Source organism: Passer domesticus, unplaced genomic scaffold (assembly GCF_036417665.1).
Source record: "Passer domesticus isolate bPasDom1 unplaced genomic scaffold, bPasDom1.hap1 HAP1_SCAFFOLD_188, whole genome shotgun sequence".
Classification (NCBI taxonomy): Eukaryota; Metazoa; Chordata; class Aves; order Passeriformes; family Passeridae; genus Passer; species Passer domesticus.
In genome coordinates this window covers 1-18437 of record NW_026989969.1, presented here as the reverse complement: position 1 = coordinate 18437, position 18437 = coordinate 1, and the positions used below count along the sequence as shown (strand labels likewise).

Genomic DNA, 18437 nt, shown 5'->3' with positions numbered 1-18437 from the left:
TTTCGTACAATCGCAAACCTCATTTCGCGGCTGCGCAGCCCGACAGCACAACCGCGCAGTTTGCCGCGTCGCCCGACCGCGCATTTAACAATAAAAACCCCGGCAGCCCGCGACGTGCATAATTTAATTAACAAAGTTCATCGCGCCACGAGGCCCCGCCCACACGGCCCCGAACGCCCCGGCCACGCCCCGCCCCCCGCCCGCCCGGCGGCGCGGCCCCGCCCCCTTGCGCGCTGACGTCACGCGCCGGCGGCGCTGGCCCCCGGCGGGCGGGAAGATGGCGGCGGGCGGCGGGGGCGGGGGCGGCGGCGGCGGCGGCCCCGGGGCGCCAGGTGGGGCCGGGGGGGCCGGGGCGGGGCCGGGGGCGGGGCCGGGGCCGTGTGTGGGGCGGGGATGGGGGGGGGTTCCATGGGGGGGGGGCGGTGTGTGGGGCGGGGATGTGGGGCGGGGATGTGGGGGGCAGTGGGCGGGGCTTGGGGGCGATGGGGCAGGGATGTGGGGGGCGATGGGGCAGGGATGTGGGGCGCAGTGATGGGGAGATGTATGGGATATCGGACAGAGATGTGGGGTGCAATGGGGCAGAGATGTGGGGGGCAGTGATGGGGGGATGTGGGGGGCAATGGGGCAGGGATGTGGGGGGCAATGGGGCAGGGATGTGGGGCGCAGTGATGGGGGGATGTATGGGATATAGGACAGAGATGTGGGGTGCAATGGGGCAGGGATGTGGGGGGCGATGATGGGGGGATGTGGGGGGCAATGGGGCAGGGATGTGGGGGGTGATGATGGGGGGATGTGGGGGGAAATGGGGCAGGGATGTGGGGGGCAATGGGGCAGGGATGTGGGGGGCAATGGGGCAGGGATGTGGGGCGCAGTGATGGGGGGATGTATGGGATATAGGACAGAGATGTGGGGTGCAATGGGGCAGGGATGTGGGGGGCGATGATGGGGGGATGTGGGGGGCAATGGGGCAGGGATGTGGGGGGTGATGATGGGGGGATGTGGGGGGAAATGGGGCAGGGATGTGGGGGGCAATGGGGCAGGGATGTGGGGCGCAGTGATGGGGGGATGTATGGGATATAGGACAGAGATGTGGGGTGCAATGGGGCAGGGATGTGGGGGGCGATGATGGGGGGATGTGGGGGGCAATGGGGCAGGGATGTGGGGGGTGATGATGGGGGGATGTGGGGGGAAATGGGGCAGGGATGTGGGGGGCAGTGATGGGGGATGTGGGGGGCAATGGGGCAGGGATGTCGGGGGCGATAGGGCACAGATGTGGGGGGCAATGGGGCAGAGATGTGGGGGGCGATGGGGCAGGGATGTGGGGGGCAATGGGGCAGGGATGTGGGGGGCGATGGGGCAGGGATGTGGGGCGCAGTGATGGGGGGATGTGGGGGGCAATGGGGCAGGGATGTGGGGGGCCGTGATGGGGGGATCTGGGGGCGATGGGGCAGGGATGTGGGGTTAGACTGCAGGGATGTGGGGGGCAGTGGGGAGGGACGTGTGGGGTTATAGGGCAGGAATCTGTAGGTTTATAGGACAGGCATCGGTGGGGTTATGGGGCAGGAATCTGTGGGGTTATAAAGCAGGAATGTGTGGGTCTATAGGGCAGCAACCTGTGGGTTTATAGAACAGCAATCTGTGAGGTTATAGGGCAGAGATGTATGGGGTTATCAGGCAGCAACCTGTAGGTTTATAGGGCAGGAATCTGTGGTGTTGTAGGGCAGAGATCTGTAGGGTTATAGAACTGGGATTTATGGGGTTATAGGGCAGGGATGTGTGGGGTGATAGAGCAGCAATCTGGGGGGACGTAGGGCAGGGATGTGTGGGTTTGTAGGGCATGGATATTTGGGGTTATAGAGCAGGAATTTGTTGGGTCGTAGGACAGGGATCTGTGGGGTTATAGAGCAGCAATCTATAAGTTTATAGGGCAGGAATCTGTGGTGTTGGAGGGCAGAGATCTGAAGGGTTATAGAACTGGGATTTATGGGGTTATAGGGCAGGGATGTTTGGGGATATAGGGCAGGAATCTGTAGGTCTGTAGCACAGGAATCTGTCGGTTTATAGGGCAGCAATCTGTGACTTTATGGGGCAGAGGAACTCTGTGTAATACAGGAAGGCGCTGGCCATGGTGCCGGCTCCCTGCTCCCGTGTCCCCCCGTGTCCCCCCCGTGTCCCCCCGTGTCCCCCCCCTGTCCCCCCCGTGTCCCCCTGTGTCCCCCCCGTGTCCCCCTGTGTCCCCCCGCCCCTCAGCCCATTTTGGGGGTCCCTGCAGGTTCCCTCCCGTGCCGTGCCCCCCTCGGGGAGCCCTGAGGGCCCCGCAGGCGCTCGAGATGAGCAGCAAGGACCCCCCCGAGGTCTCTGGTAAGGGGAGGGGGCTCGGGGGGGGCGCGGGGGACGGGCGGGGGGCGCGGAGGGGACGCTGAGCCCCCTGCCCACCCCCCCCCCCGGCAGAGAGGAGCCACCTGAAGGTTTTCCTGCCCCGGAAGCTGGTGGAGTGTTTGCCCAAATGTCCCGTGCTGCCCAAGGAGCAGCTGCGCTGGAACACCAACGAGGTGGGGGGCTCGGGGGGCTCAGGGAGCACTGGGGGGGCCCGGGGGTCTTGGGGGGTTCAGGGTGCTTGGGGGGCTCGGGGAGCTTGGGGGGCTTGGGGGGCTCGGGGGGCTTTGGGGACTTGGGGGGCTTTGGGGGCACTGGGGGCTCAGGGGGCTTGGGGGGCACTGAGGGCTTAGGGGGCTCGGGGGGCACTGGGGGCTTAGGGGGCTCAGGGGGCTTGGGGGGCACTGGGGGCTTGGGGGGTTCAGGGGACTCGGGGGGCACTGGGGGCTCAGGGGGAACAGGGGGCTTGGGGGCTTGGGGGGCTCGGGGGGCTCACAGGAGAGGATGTGGGGGCACAGGAATGGGGATGGAGGGGACACGGAGGTATAGGAGGCAGCTGGGGGTGTGGGGACACGGAAGGGACCTTAAAGTGACACAGGAGTGGGGATGGAGGGGCCATAGAGGTGCAGGAGGGATTTGGAAGTGTGGGGTCACGGAAAAGGCATTAAAGTGACGCAGGAATGGGGATGGAGGGGACACAGGGTACGGGAGAGGTTTGGAAATTGTGGGGACACAGAAAGGGACATTAAAGGGACACGGGAATGGGGATGGAGGAGAAATTAGAGGTACAGGAAGGACTTGGAAACTGTGGGGACACAGAAGGGTCATTAAAGGGACATAGGAGTAGGGATGGAGGAGCCATAGAGGTACAGGAGGGATTTGGAAGTGTGGGGACACAGAAAGGGATATTAAAGGGGCGCAGAAATGGGGACAGAAAGGACACGGCGGGACAGGAGGGACCTGGAGGTCCTGGGGACACAGAAGGGACATGGAGGGGACAGGGAGGGGACAGGGAGGGGACATGGAGGGAACATGCAGATGACAGGAAGGGCATAGGGAGGGCACATAGAGGGGACGTGGAGGGGCAGGGATGGCACAGGGAAGGGACAGGGCGGGCACAGGGATGGCAGAGGGAGGGCACACGGATGGCACAGTGCCACAAACACCCCCTGTCCCCCAGGAAATCGCCTCGTACCTCATCACCTTTGAGAAACACGACGAGTGGCTCTCGTGCTCCCCGAAAACCAGGTCGGGCCGGGCGGGGCGGGGGTGCCCTGGGGGGGCTGGGGGCGGCCCGGGGGGGCTCCCGGGGACGCCCCTGACCCCGTGTGCAGGCCGCAGAACGGCTCGGTGATCCTCTACAACCGGAAGAAGGTCAAGTACCGCAAGGACGGCTACTGCTGGAAGAAGCGCAAGGACGGCAAGACCACGCGCGAGGACCACATGAAGCTCAAGGTGCAGGGGGTGGAGGTAGGAGGCAGGGGACCCCCAAAACGCAGCCTCCCCCCCCCCAAAATAACGGCCTGCGAAAAGCACCCCTTTGTGTGAAACTCCTGTTGGGGTGTGGGCAGCTGGGGATGCACCCGGGGGGTGTCAGGATGAACAAAAGGGGGGGCAGAGGGTGCTGGGTGCACTCCAGGGGTGGTTTTGGGGTGCTGGGGACGCCCAGTGGGTGGTTTAGATGGTCCAAGAGGTGTTTGGGATCTCCTGGGGGCAGTTTGGGGGTGTCAGGACCAGCAGGGGGCAGTTTGGGGGTGCTGGGAATCAGTTTGGGGGTGTTGGGGATCCCATGTGGGACAGTTTTGGGGTGTTTGGGATCACTTTGGGGTGCTGGGGATCACTTTGGGGGTGTTTGGGTTCCCCAGGGGAGCAGTTTGGGGTGTTTGGGATCACTTTGGGGTGTTGTGGATCCCATGTGGGACAGTTTTGGGGTGTTTGGGATCACTTTGGGGTTTCTGGGATCACATTGGAGGTGTTTGGGACCCCACAGGGACAGTTTTGGGGTTTTTGGGATCCCTTTGGGGTGTTTGGGACCCCATGTGGGACAGTTTTGGGGTGTTGGAGATCAGTTTTGAGGTGCTAGGGATCACTTTGGGGTTTTTGGGATCCCCTTGGGGGTGTTTGGGACCCCACGGGAACAGTTTTGGGCTGTCTACCTCCCCCACCCCAGCCATCTGCGAGTCTGCCCTTGCCCACACTGGAACCTGACCCCCCCAACGGGGTGCAGGACCCCCCCCAAATTCTCCTGCAAGGTTCAGACACCCCCAACCCCCCCCGTCCCCCCAGTGCCTCTACGGCTGCTACGTGCACTCCTCCATCGTGCCCACCTTCCACCGCCGCTGCTACTGGCTGCTGCAGGTAACCAGGACCCCCAGGACCCCCCAAACCCCCCCGGGCCCCCGGCCCCGCCCCAGCGCTGCCCCTGTGCCCCCCAGAACCCCGACATCGTGCTGGTGCACTACCTGAACGTGCCGGCCATGGAGGAGGGCGGGCGGGGCTGCGCCCCCCGGCTCTGCGGACCCCCCCTCTGCCCCGGGGCCCCCCCGCTCTGCGCCGCCTCCGCCGACCCCCGCGAGTGGCTCAAGTGGTCCCAGGAGGAGCTGGTGGCACAGCTGCGCCCCATGTGTGAGTGGGGGGCTTCTCCGGGGGGTTTGGGTAGGGGGGTCGCCCAAAATTGTCTTTTTTTGGCGTATTTCTTGTGATATTTATGGGGGGCTGGAGGAGGGAGATGCCCTCAAACCCCTTTTTGTGAGTGTGGGGGCTTTTCCTGGGGGCTTTGGGATGGAGGGATGCCCAAAATGATCTTTTTTTTTGGTGGATTTGTTGTGGTGTTTGTGGGATGTTTATGGGGGTGGAGGGGGGAGATGCCCTCAAACCCCCCATGTGTGAGTGGGGGGCTTTTCCGGGGGTTTGGGTAGGGGGGACGCCCAAAATTGTCCTTTTTTTTGGTGGATTTGTTGTTGCTTTTATGGGGGTTGGGGAGGGGAGGACACCCCAAACCCCCCCTGTGTGAGTGAGGGGCTTTTCCCGGGGGGTTTGGGAAGGGGGGATGCCCAAAATTATCTTTTTTTGGCGGATTTGTTGTGCTGTTTGTGGGATATTTATGGGGACTGGGGAGGATCCACCAAACCCTCCTGTAGGATTTTGTCTGTTTTTCTCTGGGGTGAAGCAGGACTGGGGCAGCCCGAGGCTGTTTTGGGGGGTCGGGGAGGGAACCCCAAACCCCCTCCTGGAGGGATTTTGTGCTGCCTTTCCCACGGGGTGGGGGGGCTGCGCGCGGCAGTTTTGGGGGGGCTCTGGCGCTGAGGGGTGTCCCCCCTGTCCCGCAGTCCACGGGGTGAAGTGGGGCTGCGGGAACGGGGCCGCTGCCCCCGGGCTGTCCCTGGAGCAGCTGGTGCAGCACGTGCTGGAGAGGCACCAGGCCCGGCCGGCCCCCCCGCACCCACGCCTGCCTCTGCGCCGGGGGCCTGGGTGAGACTGAGCCCCCAAACCCTCAGGGACCCCCAAACCCCGGGGAGACCACTGGGGAAACCCACCGGGACCCCCAAACCCCTGGGGAACCCACTGGGACCCCCAAACCCCCAGGGCCCCCCGCACCCACGCCTGCCTCTGCGCCGGGGGGCTGGGTGAGACTGACCCCCCAAACCCTCGGGGACCCCCAAACCCCGGGGAGACCACTGGGGAAACCCACCGGGACCCCCAAACCCCAGGGACCCCCGCACCCACGCCTGCCTCTGCGCCGGGGGCCTGGGTGAGACTGACCCCCCCAAAACCCTGGGGAGCCCACTGGGACCCCTGAGCCCCCAGGGACCCCAAAACCCCGGGGAACCCACGGGGGAAACCACCAGGACCCCTGAACCCCCGGGGAACCCACTGGGATTTCCCTCAGCTGAATGGGACCCCCAAATCTCCAGGGACCCCCCCCCGGGACCCCCAAACCCCCAGGGACCCCACTGGGACTCTCATCCCCCTGGGGGTCTCTTCCAGCTCTTCCTGAACCCTCCCTGGGATCCCCCCAAACCACTGTGACACCCTGGACCCCCTTGGGACCCCCCCAGAACCCCCTCGGGACCCCCTAGAATCCCTCGGGACCCCCCAGAACCCCTCAGGACCCCCCGGCACCCCTTGGGACCCCCCCGAACCCCTCAGGACCTCCCAGAACCTCTTGGGACCCCCCAGAACCCCCTCGGGACCCCCAAGAACAGCCCCTGGGACCCCCCAGAACAGCCCCTGGGACCCCCCAGAACCCCTTGGGACCCCCCAGAACACCCTCGGGACCCCCCAGAACCCCTTGGGATCCCAGAACAGCTCCTGGGACCCCGACTTGTCCTTGGGGCCCGTGCAGACCTCACCCCAAACCCCTCGGGACCCCCCCCAGAATTCCTCCGAACGCCCCAAAGTCCCAAATTCTCCTCGGGGACTCCCCAAAATCTGACGCCCCCCCCCTGTTGCCCCCCCCGCAGGCGCTCCCGGCCACAAGTGCAGCAGCACCAAGCACCGCATCATCTCCCCCAAAATGGACCGGGGGGGCTCGGGGGACCCCCCCAAACCCGCCCCCTCCTCCTCCCCCGACACCACGCAGCCTTCCCCGGGGCTGGGGGACGCCGAGGGGCCCCGGGCCGCGCCCCCCGCTGCCGGGGGGCTGCCCCTGGTGGTGGTGGGCAGCCTCGGGGGGGGCGGCGCGGCGCCGGGGGGGCCCGAGCAGCCGCTGGGGCTGACCCCCAGCCAGCACCTGGTGGTGACCCCCGAGGGGTCGTGTCCCAGCGCCCCGCCGCCCCCGGCCGCCTTCGACCCCGACTGCTTCCTCAACAGCCCCCGCCGCGGGCAGACCTACGGCTGCGAGGCCGAGGCCCCCCCCGGCGCGCCCCCCCCCGGGGCGGGAGGAGGATGAGGATGAGGAGGAAGAGGAGGAGGAGGAAGGGAAGCAGGGCGCGGGTCCCCAGGAGCCCCTCGGCGCCGCCCCCCTGCCCCAGCCCGCCTTCCCCCCGCCCTTCCCCGAGCTGCTGGCGGGGGACACGGGGGTCCCCCCGAACCTGCGCCAGCCCCCCCCAGCACGCCCCCCCACCACCTCCCCTCGACCCCCGCGGGCCCCCCCAGCGAGCCCCCCGTGGCCATCACCGACTTCTCCCCGGAGTGGTCCTACCCCGAGGTGAGTGACGCGCCCCGAGGTGAACGCTTTGTGAGGAGGGGGTGTTGTCCCCCTTTCCCCCCCCCTCCCACCCCCCAGGGGTCCCCGCTGACCCCCCCCGGTGTCCCCCCACCGCAGGGCGGGGTGAAGGTGCTGATCACGGGTCCCTGGGGCGACCCCGGCGCTGCCTACTCGTGTCTCTTCGACCGCACCTCGGTGCCGGCCGCGCTGGTGCAGCCGGGCGTGCTGCGCTGCTACTGCCCCCGTGAGTGTCCCCCTGCCCCGGGGGCGCCCCCCACCCCGTGTCCCCCTCCCCGCCGCGCTGAGCCGTGTCCCCCTCCCCAGCCCACGAGGCCGGCGTGGCCGCCCTGCGCGTGGCCTGTCCCCCCCGGCTGCTCTCGGCCGCGGCGCCCTTCGAGTACCGGGCACGGGGGGCACCGCGGGGCCCCCCCCGGGGCACAGCTGGACTGGCTGGCGCTGGACGGTGAGTGAGGACCACCCCCCACCCCCAAAAAGGGACCCCCGAATGGGGTAACCGCCCCCGGGGCAGCTCATCCCCTTTTGGGATGGGTCCCGTTGTGGTGACCCCACAACCTGTGGGGTGATGCTCTCTGGGATTGGGGTGCTCGGGGGGGGGGGGGCTCTGGCTGTCAGGGTGCCCCCCTCACCCCCGTGTCCCCCCCCCTCTGGCAGAGGCTCAGTTCCGTCTGTCCATCCTGGAGCGCCTGGAGCAGCTGGAGACGCGCCTGGGGGCCCTGCCCCCCCCCCGCCCCCCCACGGGGGGCTCCCTCCGAGACCCCCCCCGAGCAGGTGAGGCCACCCCCAGGTCAGCCCTGGTGATCCCGGTGTCCCCTGACGTGCCCTGATGTCCCCGGTGTCCCCAAACGTGCTGTAGTGTCACCTGGCATCCCCCGTGTCTGTGGAATCCCCGGGGTCCCCATGGTCCCCGCGTGTCCTTCGTGTCCTCGAGGGTCTCCTGCTGTCCCCACTGTGTCCCTCATGTCCTCGAGGGTCTCCCAATGCTCTCTGCCCTTCCCTGATGTCCCCACTGTGTCCCTCATGTCCTCTGCCATTCCCCGATGTCCCCACTGTGTCCCTCACGTCCTTGAGGGTCTTGTGATGTCCCCTGATGTCCCCCCTATGTCCTTCATGTCCTCGAGGGTCTCCCAATGCTCTCTGCCCTTCCCTGATGTCCCCACTGTGTCCCTCATGTCCTCAAGGGTCTTGCGACATTCCCTGATGTCCCCACTGTGTCCCTCATGCCCTCTGCCCTTCCCTGCTGTCCCCCTGTCCCCACCCTCCCGTGTCCTGCCGTTCCAGGTCACTGTCCCCCTCCACCGTCCCCTGCCACCTCTCGGGACCCCCCGGTGCTCCCTCCTGCCCCCCGTGCCCCCCCTCTCCCCGTGCCCTGGCGTCCCCTGAGGTTCTCCCGGCTCCAGGGGCCGGGCTCGTCCTTCGAGGCGCGGGTGGTGGCCGTCTGCGAGGCCATGATGGCCCGGCCGGGGACGTCGGGGACAGCGGGGACAGCGGGGACCTCGATGCTGGCGCACGGGGTGACCTTCCGTGGCATGACACTGCTGCACCTGGCGGCTGCCCAGGGCTACGCCAGCCTGGTGGAGGCTCTGCGGCGCTGGCGGTGAGCGGGGACACCTGGGGACAGCTGGGGACAGCTGGGGACAGCTGGGGATACCTTGGGGCACACATGGGGACAGCTGGAGACACTTGGGGATACCTGGGGACACCTTGGGGGACACCTGGGGACACCTTGGGGGACACCTGTGGGGGGACACCCGGGGACCTCGCTGGCACGAGGCGGGGGCAGCGATGGGCAGAGGTGACACTTGCCAGCCTGTGTCCCCTGCTGTCCCTGCAGGGCGCTGGCAGTTGAGAGCCTGGAGCTGGAGCAGGAGATCGACCCCCTCAACGTGGACCATTTCTCCTGCACCCCGCTGGTGAGGGGACACTGGGGACACTGGCGGGTGTCAGGGGACACTGGGGACACTGGGGACACTGGGGGGTGTCAGGGGACACTGGGGACACTGAGGGCACTGGGGACACTGAGGACACTGGGGACACTGAGGACACTGAGGGACACTGAGGGCACTGAGGACACTGAGGGCACTGGGGACACTGAGGGCACTGTGGCCGTGCTGGTGACAGCAGGGCAGGGTGGCCGGGCTGGCAGTGCACCCCAAGGGGTGCCTCACACGGCTGTGGGGACACCAGGGGTGGCATCTGGGGACAATGGCCGCCTCGGGGACACCGTCACCTCCGTGTCCCCAGATGTGGGCGTGCGCCCTGGGGCACCGGGAGGCGGCGGAGCGGCTGTGCCGCTGGGACCGGCGGGCGCTGGCCGTCCCCGACTCGCTGGGGCGGCTGCCGCTGGCCCTGGCGCGGGCCCGCGGCCACCTGGCCCTGGCCACCCGCCTGGAGGAGCTGCAGGTGTCGCCCGCGTCCCCGCGCTGTCACCTGCCCGGCCTGCGTGTGCCCTCGCCGCTGTCCGCCAGCCCCGACACAGGTACGGCACCGCCCTGGGCTCTGTCACTCTGTCCCGTTGTCGCTGTGTCCCCCCTGCTGGGGTCGCTGTCACCACGTTGTCCCCTTTCGTGTGCCCCCAGGGCATCGTTGTCCCCTCCAGGCTCCCCCCCCCCACCGTGTCCCCTGTACATCTTTGTGTGCCCAGGTGTTCTTTGTCCTGTCCCGTGTTTCCTGTGCCACCCCCATGTCCCCCGTGTCCTCTGTCCTCGTCAGCCCCTCTGTGTCCCTGGTGTGTCCCCCCTGTCCCCCGGGGGTGTCTCTTGTGTCCCCTGGGGGTGTCCCTCTCCAGTTCTAACCCCCCCTGCTGTGTCCCCTCTGTCCCCTGGGGGTGTCTCTCCCCAGTTCTAACCCCCCCGCCGTGTCCCCTCTGTCCCCAGGGCTGAGCACAGCCAGCAGCCTGTCCTCCCCCTCGGGGCTCTCCGAGGGTCCCGGCTCCGTCCCGCTGCCCCCCGGCCCCCCTGGCCCCTCCGAGGAGGAGGGCTGGGGGGTGGCAGTGCCCCCCAGCCCCCCTGAGGACGCCCTGGCCCTGCCCGCGGACGCCCTGCAGGTAAAGCCGGGGTGCAGCCGGGGCTGGGGACGCCCCCGGGGCAGGAGAGCCCCAAGCTCCTTTGTCCCCCAGGCCGAGGTGGTGACGCTGGCGCGACAGATCATCGAGGCCACCCCCGAGCGCATCAAGCAGGAGGCACCGGGGGGGCCCCCGGGGGCACTGGGAGCACTGGGAGCAGCGGGGGGGACCACGGGGACCCCGGGGCCGGCCGGGCCAGCGGGGCTGGGTGCTGCCATGGCCTGGCTGGCCACCTACCTGGAGAGCGTCGACCGTCCCCCCGCGCCCGCCCACAGGTACCCCTGGGGCTGGGGGGTGTCCAGGGGCACCCTCAGCTCCCTGGGGAGGGGGGTCACCCCCGTTCAGCAGCACCCCGGGGTGCTCTGGGGGGGGTCCCAGTGACTGGGACAGGCTGTATCCCCTTGGGAGGGTCCTTTAGTGGGGGTCTCCCTCATCCTGCAAACCCCTGGGGGGCGTCACCCCCATTTGGCAGCACCCCGGGGTGCTCTCAGGGGTCCTGGTGTCTGTGTCTCCGTGGGAGGGTCCTTTAGTGGGGGTCTCCCACTTTTAGCAGCACCCCGGGGTGCTCTGGGGGGTCCCGGTGCCTGTTTCCCCTTGGGAGGGTCCTTTAGTGGGGGTCTCCCTCATCCTGCAAACCCCTGGGTGGCGTCACCCCCATTTGGCAGCACCCCGGGGTGCTCTCAGGGGTCCTGGTGTCTGTGTCCCCGTGGGAGGGTCCTTTAGTGGGGGTCTCCCACTTTTAGCAGCACCCCGGGGTGCTCTGGGGAGTCCCGGTGCCTGTTTCCCCTTGGGAGGGTCCTTTAGTGGGGGTCTCCCTCATCCTGCAAACCCCTGGGGCCATCCCCTGGCCCCTGGGACCCCTCAACATCCCCCTGGGGACACTGGGTGACACTCCACGGGCACGTCCCACCCTGGGGTGCCATCCCGAGCCCCCCCCTGACCCTGCTGCGTGCTCCCCAGGGCCGAGGCGGCCTCGCGGGGGTCCCCGGGGGTCCCCGAGCGGCCGCCCCCCCCCCTCGGCCGCGGGCTGGGCCGAGTTCCTGAACGCGTCCGGGGGGGGCGCGGGGCGAGGGGGGGGCCGTGGCGCTGCTGACCCTCAGCGACCAGGAGCAGCACGAGCTCTACGAGGCCGCGCGCCTGGTGCAGGGGGCTTTCCGCAAGTACCGGGTGCGTGCCCCCCTTCCCAGAGCCCCAAAAACCCCCCCCGGGGGGGTCCCCAACTCTGCTGACCCCCGCGCCGCCCCCAGGGCCGGCGGCTGAAGGAGCAGCAGGAGCTGGCGGCCGCCGTCATCCAGCGCTGCTACCGCAAGTACAAGCAGGTGCCGAGGGCTGGGGGACCCCCAAAACCCCCCAAAACCCCCTCCCCAACCCACCCCGGGCAGCCCCCAGACCCCCCTAACCCCCCCTGTCTCTGCCCCACAAGCTGACCTGGATCGCTCTGAAGGTAACGGGGGAGGGGGGGAGTTGGGGGTCACTCAGGTTTTGGGGTGTTTGGGCACGGGGGTCCTTGCTGGGGTGGATTTGGGGTGCCCCCTTCTGTATCCCGTGTGTCACCCCAGTTTGCCCTGCTCCAGTGGGGTGCTGTGACACTGGGGTGACACCAGGGTCCCGTTTGAGGATGCTGTGTCCCCCTGCCCCCCAGTTTGCCCTGTTCCAGCGGATGACGCAGGGTGCTGTGACACTGGGGTGACACTGGGGTGACCCTGGGGTCGCTGTTAGGGGTGCTGTGACACTGGGGTGACAGTGGGGTCCCAGTTACAGGGTGCTGTGACACTGGGGTGACAGTGGGGTGACCCCAGGCTGACCCCAGTGTCCCCCTGCCCCCCAGTTCGCCCTGTTCCAGCGGATGACGCAGGGTGCTGTGACACTGGGGTGACACTGGGGTGACACTGGGGTCCCAGTTAGGGGGTGCTGTGACACTGGGGTGACTCTGGGGTCACTGTTAGGGGGTGCTGTGACTCTGGGGTGACTCTGGGGTGACCCCAGGCTGACCCCAGTGTCCCCTGCCCCCCAGTTCGCCCTGTTCCAGCGGATGACGCAGGCCGCCATCCTGATCCAGAGCAAGTTCCGCAGCTACGCGGAGCAGAAGCGCTTCCAGCGGCGCCGGCGCGCGGCCGTGCTGATCCAGCAGCGCTTCCGCAGCCTCCGCCAGCACCGGTGGGACCCGCGGCGCCCCGGGGCCGGGGGGCGCGGCCCGCGGGGGTCCTGACCGCGCCCTCGTCCCCCTCCCCAGGAGCACCTTCCTCACCCTCAAGCAGGACCAGGCAGCCAGGAAGATCATGAGGTTCCTGCGGCGCTGCCGCCACCGGTACGGGAGGGGACGCGGGGGCAGCCCCGGGGAGGGGCGGCGGCCTGGGGAGGGGTCTCCAGTAGCCCGAGCCCCCTCCCCACCATCGGTGTTTCCCAGGATGGAGGAGCTGAAGCAGAACAAGGAGGTGGAGAGTTTACAGACGCGGGGCCTGGCCTCGTGAGCCCCCCGCGGGCTGCCCCCCTGTCCCCCCCTGGCGTGTCTGGGTGTCCCCAGGAGGGGGACAAGGCGGGGACAGCCCCCCGCACCCCCTCCCCCGCATGCCCAGACCCCCCCCCCCCCGGCCCGCGTGGGCTCTTTGTACAAAGTTCCATTAAAAAACGAGGAAGCGGGAATGAAAGAGGCGGTGTGGCTGTGTTTGTGTGGGGGGGACACGGAGGGGACACGGAGGGGACATCGCTGGGGAGAGGGGACATGGCAGGGAGGGGACACTGCGGGGGACATGGGGGAGAGGGTACACGGGAGGGACACGGGGGGGGATGGAGGGGACATCGCGGGGGGAGAGGGGATATGGGAGGGAGGGAGGGAGGGAGGGAAGGGACCTCGTTGGGGAGAGGGGACATGGGGGAGAGGGGACACTGCGGGGGACATGGGGGAGAGGTGACATCGCTGCAGGGACGCGCCCTTTAAGAGCAGGCCACGCCCCCTAATCCTGGCCACGCCCCGCTCCCCGCTCCGCCCCCGGCCCCGCCCACGTCCCCGCCGCCGTGACGCCAGAGGACGCCGGGGACGCGTCGCGCGCGCGGCGTCAGGCGCCGCCCCGTCGCAAGATGGCGGAGCTGGACTTGCTGGGCTCCATCCTCAGCTCCATGGAGCGGCCGCCCGCCGCGGCCGACGGCGAGGCGCGGCGCCGGGCGCGGGGGTCAGCAGGGCCGGGGAGGGCGCGGAGGCCGCGGGGCGGGAGCGCCGGGCGGGCGGCGGCGCGTCCCGGCCCCGGAGAGGGGGCACCGGGCGGGGGAACCGGCGCGTCCCGGCCTTGGGCCCCTCAGAACCCCCCGGCCCTCACGCGAGGCCCCGCCCCCAGCGCCCTGGCCACGCCCTCGCTGTCCTGAGTGACAGTGGGGGGCCCGCCTGGCCACGCCCCGTTGGCCGCACGCCCCGCCCCCGGCCCGCTCAGGGCCCCGCCCCCGGCGGTTTTGGGGTGACCCCGCGCCCCAAAAGCGGCTTGGGGTGACCCTCGTGTCCCCCCCAGAGCAAGCGGCGCGCATGAAGAAGCTGCAGGAGCAGGAGAAGCGCCAGAAGGTGGAGTTCAGGAAGAGGGTGAGTGGGGGGGCCGTGCCTCGGCGGGTGTCCCGGGGCCCCCACCCGCGGGGCCTCCCACAAACCCCGGGCTCCCCCGGGCTGCCCGTGTGTCCCCAGATGGAGCAGGAGGTGTCCCAGTTCATCCAGGCCACCGGCGAGCCCCGGCGCCGCTTCCAGCCCATGAACAAGATTGAGAGGAGCATCCTGTGAGCGGGGCCTGGGGGGTACTGGGGGATACTGGGGGATACTGGGAGCACTGGGAGCAGTGAGAGGGCACTGAGGGGCACTGGGGGGGCACTGGGAAGGCACTGGGGAGGTACTGGGTGCACTCTGGGGACACTGGGAGGGCACTGAGGGAGTACAGGGAGGCACTGGGAGGGCACTGGGGGGCACTGAGGGAGTACTGGGGGGCACTGGGAGGGCAATGAGGGAGTACTGGGGGGCGCTGGGAGGGCACTGGGAGCAGTGGGGCGCTCGGGGACCCTCGGGGCGAGCCCAGGGACCCCTCGGGGGACCGCCAGTGCCAGCCCCGTGTCCCCCCCAGGCACGACGTGGCCGAGGTGGCCGGCCTGACGTCGTTCTCCTTCGGCGACGACGAGGACAGCCGCTACGTCATGGTGTTCAAGAAGGTGGGCGGGGGTCCCGGGGGGGGTCTGGGGGTCCCGGGGGGGGGCTGGGGACTCCGGGGGACACCAGGTGACGCCGCTGTCCCCAGGAGTTCGCGCCCTGTGACGAGGAGCTGGAGGCGTACCGGCGCGGGGAGGAGTGGGACCCGGCCCGGGCCGAGGAGCGGCGCCGCCTCCGGGTAGGCGGGGCTTTGTGTGAAAGGGGCGGGGCTTCAACGGGATATGGGCGGGGCTCTGCGGGGTGGCCAGGGCGCCCATGTGTAATGGTGGGAGGGCTTACATGGGTGGGTGTGGCCTGAGTGGGTGTGGCATGGATGATGGAGGGAGGGCTTACAGGGGTGGGTGTGGCCTGAGTGGGTGGGGCATGCATAATAGTGGGATGAATCATGTGGGTGTGGCCTGAGTGGGTGGGGCATGCATGCATAATGGTGGGATGAATTATGTGGGTGTGGCCTGAGTGGGTGTGGTGTTGTGGGCGTGGCTTGTGGCTGACCCCTCCCCTGCAGGAGCTGGCGGCACAGCAGGAGGAGGCGGAGCTTGAGTCCGGCCCCGCCCCCCCGGGGCCCCCCCACCGACTACAAGGACAAATACCGGCACCTGATTGGCTGCGAGGCCGCCAAGGCCGCCGCCCGCACCATGGAGGCCAACAAGGCGTACGGCTGCGGTGAGCGGGGGTCCCAGGGGGTCTGGGGGTCCCTGCCCGGGGGGGGATACGGGGTCTGGGGGTACTGGGGGTCCCTGCACGGGGGTGATACAGGGTCTGGGGGTCCCTGCCCATGGGGGGATACGGGGTCTGGGGTTACTGGGGCTTCCAAGGGTCCCTGCCCAGGGGGTCTGGGGGTCCTGCCAGGCCCCGGGTCCTGGGGGTCCCTGCCTGGGGGGGATACAGGGTCTGGGGCTCCTGGGGGTTCCTGCTCGGGGGTCTGGGGGTCCCTGCCCGGGGGTCTGGGGCTCCCAGGGGTCCCTGCCCGGGGGTCTGGGGCTCCCAGGGGTCCCTGCCTGGGGGTCTGGGTTCCCTGCCCGGGGGGATACGGGGTCTGGGGCTCCCTGCCCAGGGGTCTGGGGCTCCCTGCCCAGGGGTCTGGGGATCCCTGCCCGGGGGTCTGGGGGTCCCGGAGGTCCCTGCCCGGGGGGGTCTGGGGGTCCCAGGTGTCCCAGCCCTGGGGGGATACGGGGTCTGGGTGTCCCGGGTGTCCCTGCCCTGGGGGGATACGGGGTCTGGGGGTCCCAGGGCTCCCTGCCCAGGGGTCTGGGGTTCCCGGGTGTCCCTGCCCAGGGGCTCCGGGGGTCCCCGCCCGGGGCTCTGGGGGCGCTGGCGCCAGCGGCGTCTCCGTGCCCGCAGTGCCCGTGGCCAACAAGCGGGACACGCGCTCCATCGAGGAGGCCATGAACGAGATCCGCGCCAAGAAGCGGCTGCGGCGGGCGGGGGACGGGGACGGGGCCGGCCCCGGGGGGCCCTGCGCGTGAGGGGGGGCTGGGGGGGGGCCGGGGGACCCCCGGGGGTATTTAATGGCGGGTGGAGGGGGCGGGGGCACACGGGGTGATAAAGAACCTGCTCTCCTCTCCTGGTCCTTGTGAGTCTCTTTTGGGGGGCGGTTGGGGTGAGGGGGCACCCCCACGTCCCACTCCCTACTTCACAAAGGGATTTGGGGTGGGGGGAGACCCGTGGTGGGGGGGCCCTGCTGCCGTTCCCCCTCTTTTTGGCCCTGCACAGTTGGGATTCTCACATTTGGGATTTTCACATTGGGGTTTCTCACAGTTGGGATTTTCAGATTTGGGATTCTCACATTTGGGATTTTCAGATTTGGGGTTTTCACAGTTGGGATCCTCACATTTGGGGTTTTCACGTTTGGGGTTTTCACATTTGGGATTCTCACATTTGGGATTTCCACATTTGGGATTCTCAGGATCCAGAGGGGCCCTGAGCTGACAGCGCCGTGGGGAAACACGTTGGTGTGGCCCAGTGCCCTGGGGTGGGAGAGGGATGGGGACCACCCTGCGCCCCGGGCACAGCCCCAGCTGCCTCCCAGTGCCCCCAGTTATCCCCAGTTCATCCCAGTGCCTTGCACTGGTCTTGCTCCATGTCACTCTCCTGCTCCCAGTCCGTCCCAGTTCCATCCCAGTGCTGCCCTGGATGGAGCTGTCCCCCAGTGGGGGGTCCGGGGGGGGATTTGGAGCCCAATTTGTCTTTGCCCTTGTGACAGAACTCGTGGCTGGGTCCCCAACATTCCCAGTGGAGCTTCCAGAAGCTTCAGCGCTGGGAACACAGACAGAGAGCTGGGCCTGAAACCCCCAGATTCGCCAAATTCCCTGAATCCCCCCCAGAATCCCCAAATCCCCCTGAACCCCCCCAGAATCCCCAAATCCCCCTGAACCCCCCCCCAGAATCCCCAAATCTCCCTGAACCCCCCCAAAATGAGCCAAACCTGGGGTGTCCCGGCCCCAAACCCCTCCTGATCCCCCACAGGCACCCCAAACAGGGACCCCACGACCACCCCCCCCCCAAACTGCTCTCCCACCGCGGGCAGAGGGACCCCGGTGCCCCCCCTCCCCCCCCCCACATTCTGCCCTTTCCCACCCCTCCCCCACTTCTCCAATTGCCACAAATCCGTGAAGTGACCCCAAAACCGGCCCCATCCCCCTCCCCATGACCCCTCGGTCAGCCCGGACCCCCATCCCAAACACCCGGGACAGCCGGAGGGGCTCAGGGGGGGCTCGGGCTCTGCTGGGACCCTCCCCCTCCCCTCCCCCATCCCTCCGCCCCTCCCCCCCCGGGTGGTCACATTCGGGACAAAGGGGGCGGGGCCACGGGGCTGGTGGCACTTGGGGACGGTCCCCAAATGTCCCCCCCACCCCGGGGCTGTTCGTAGCCCCCTCCTCAAACACGACCCCCGACCCTGGGGGGAGCAGCGGCAGCCAGAAGGGGAGGGGTGGGGGGGGAGACGATTTTAGGGGTGCAAGTTCTTTTGGGGGGGGGAGTTCAGCCCCTAAGGAGCACCGGGGGTGGGGGAGGGGGAGCTCGGCCCCACGGGCCCCACAGCGTGGGGGAGGGGCGGTGGCTTTGACCACTTCCCGGGGAAGTTCTCGCCCGAGGGGGGGGCGGGGCCGCTGCTTTTATGGGGGGCGTGGGGGCACCCCCAGGAGGCCTCGACCCCCACCCCCAACCCAGTTTTGGGGGTCCTGACACCCTCGGCGCCCCTCGGGGGGGGGATGATCCCGAATTCTCCGCTCCCCCCCCCTCCAAGTCCTCAACCGCCGAGCCCCTCCCCCACCCCGGGCAGGAAGTGAAACCGCCGCCCCTCCCCCCTCCCCCCGGAAAGTCCCGCCGGGGTCTGACTCAAAGCGGGGGGAGGGGCGGGGGGGGGGTCCTGCGCCCCCAGACTCACCCCGAGCTGGGGGTGTCGCGATAGCGGGGGGGAGGCGGAATAACGGGGAAGGGGGGGCGCAATAAGGGGCGGGGGTCGCGGTATTGGGGAGGGTCCCAGTAAGGGAAGCGGGGTCGCGATGCTGGATGCGGAGGGGGTGCTCGAGCCTCGATATGTCGCGATAGTCGGCACAGGAAGGGTTTGGGCTGCCGGGCGCAGCGAGGGCAGCGCTGGCGGCGGCGGCAGCGGTGACGGAGCACGGCGGGGGGGCGGGGCATGTCGCGACAGC

General features: G+C 68.9%; 2 protein-coding genes across 2 annotated transcripts; both read left to right on the top strand.

Moving 5' to 3' along the window:
- The first annotated feature begins 199 nt into the window (after positions 1-199).
- Positions 200-13249, top strand: LOC135292047 (calmodulin-binding transcription activator 2-like). Its single transcript, XM_064406295.1, is given in 31 exon segments — positions 200-332; positions 2273-2361; positions 2452-2552; positions 3557-3624; positions 3711-3846; positions 4663-4734; positions 4812-5001; positions 5706-5806; positions 5808-5847; positions 6840-7260; positions 7262-7418; positions 7421-7525; positions 7643-7769; positions 7850-7950; positions 7952-7988; positions 8198-8270; positions 8272-8314; positions 8944-9140; positions 9378-9456; positions 9788-10022; positions 10420-10589; positions 10662-10882; positions 11568-11613; positions 11615-11659; positions 11661-11774; positions 11855-11926; positions 12031-12051; positions 12622-12796; positions 12799-12833; positions 12836-12915; positions 13015-13249. Coding segments are annotated over 30 exon segments (3357 nt in total). The 5' UTR covers positions 200-332; positions 2273-2330; the 3' UTR covers positions 13079-13249.
- A 366-nt stretch (positions 13250-13615) lies between these two features.
- On the top strand, positions 13616-16265 carry LOC135292043 (sperm-associated antigen 7-like). Its single transcript, XM_064406290.1, is given in 8 exon segments — positions 13616-13776; positions 14108-14175; positions 14275-14363; positions 14702-14786; positions 14873-14962; positions 15290-15343; positions 15345-15447; positions 16126-16265. Coding segments are annotated over 8 exon segments (705 nt in total). The 5' UTR covers positions 13616-13685; the 3' UTR covers positions 16251-16265.
- Positions 16266-18437: the final 2172 nt, after the last annotated feature.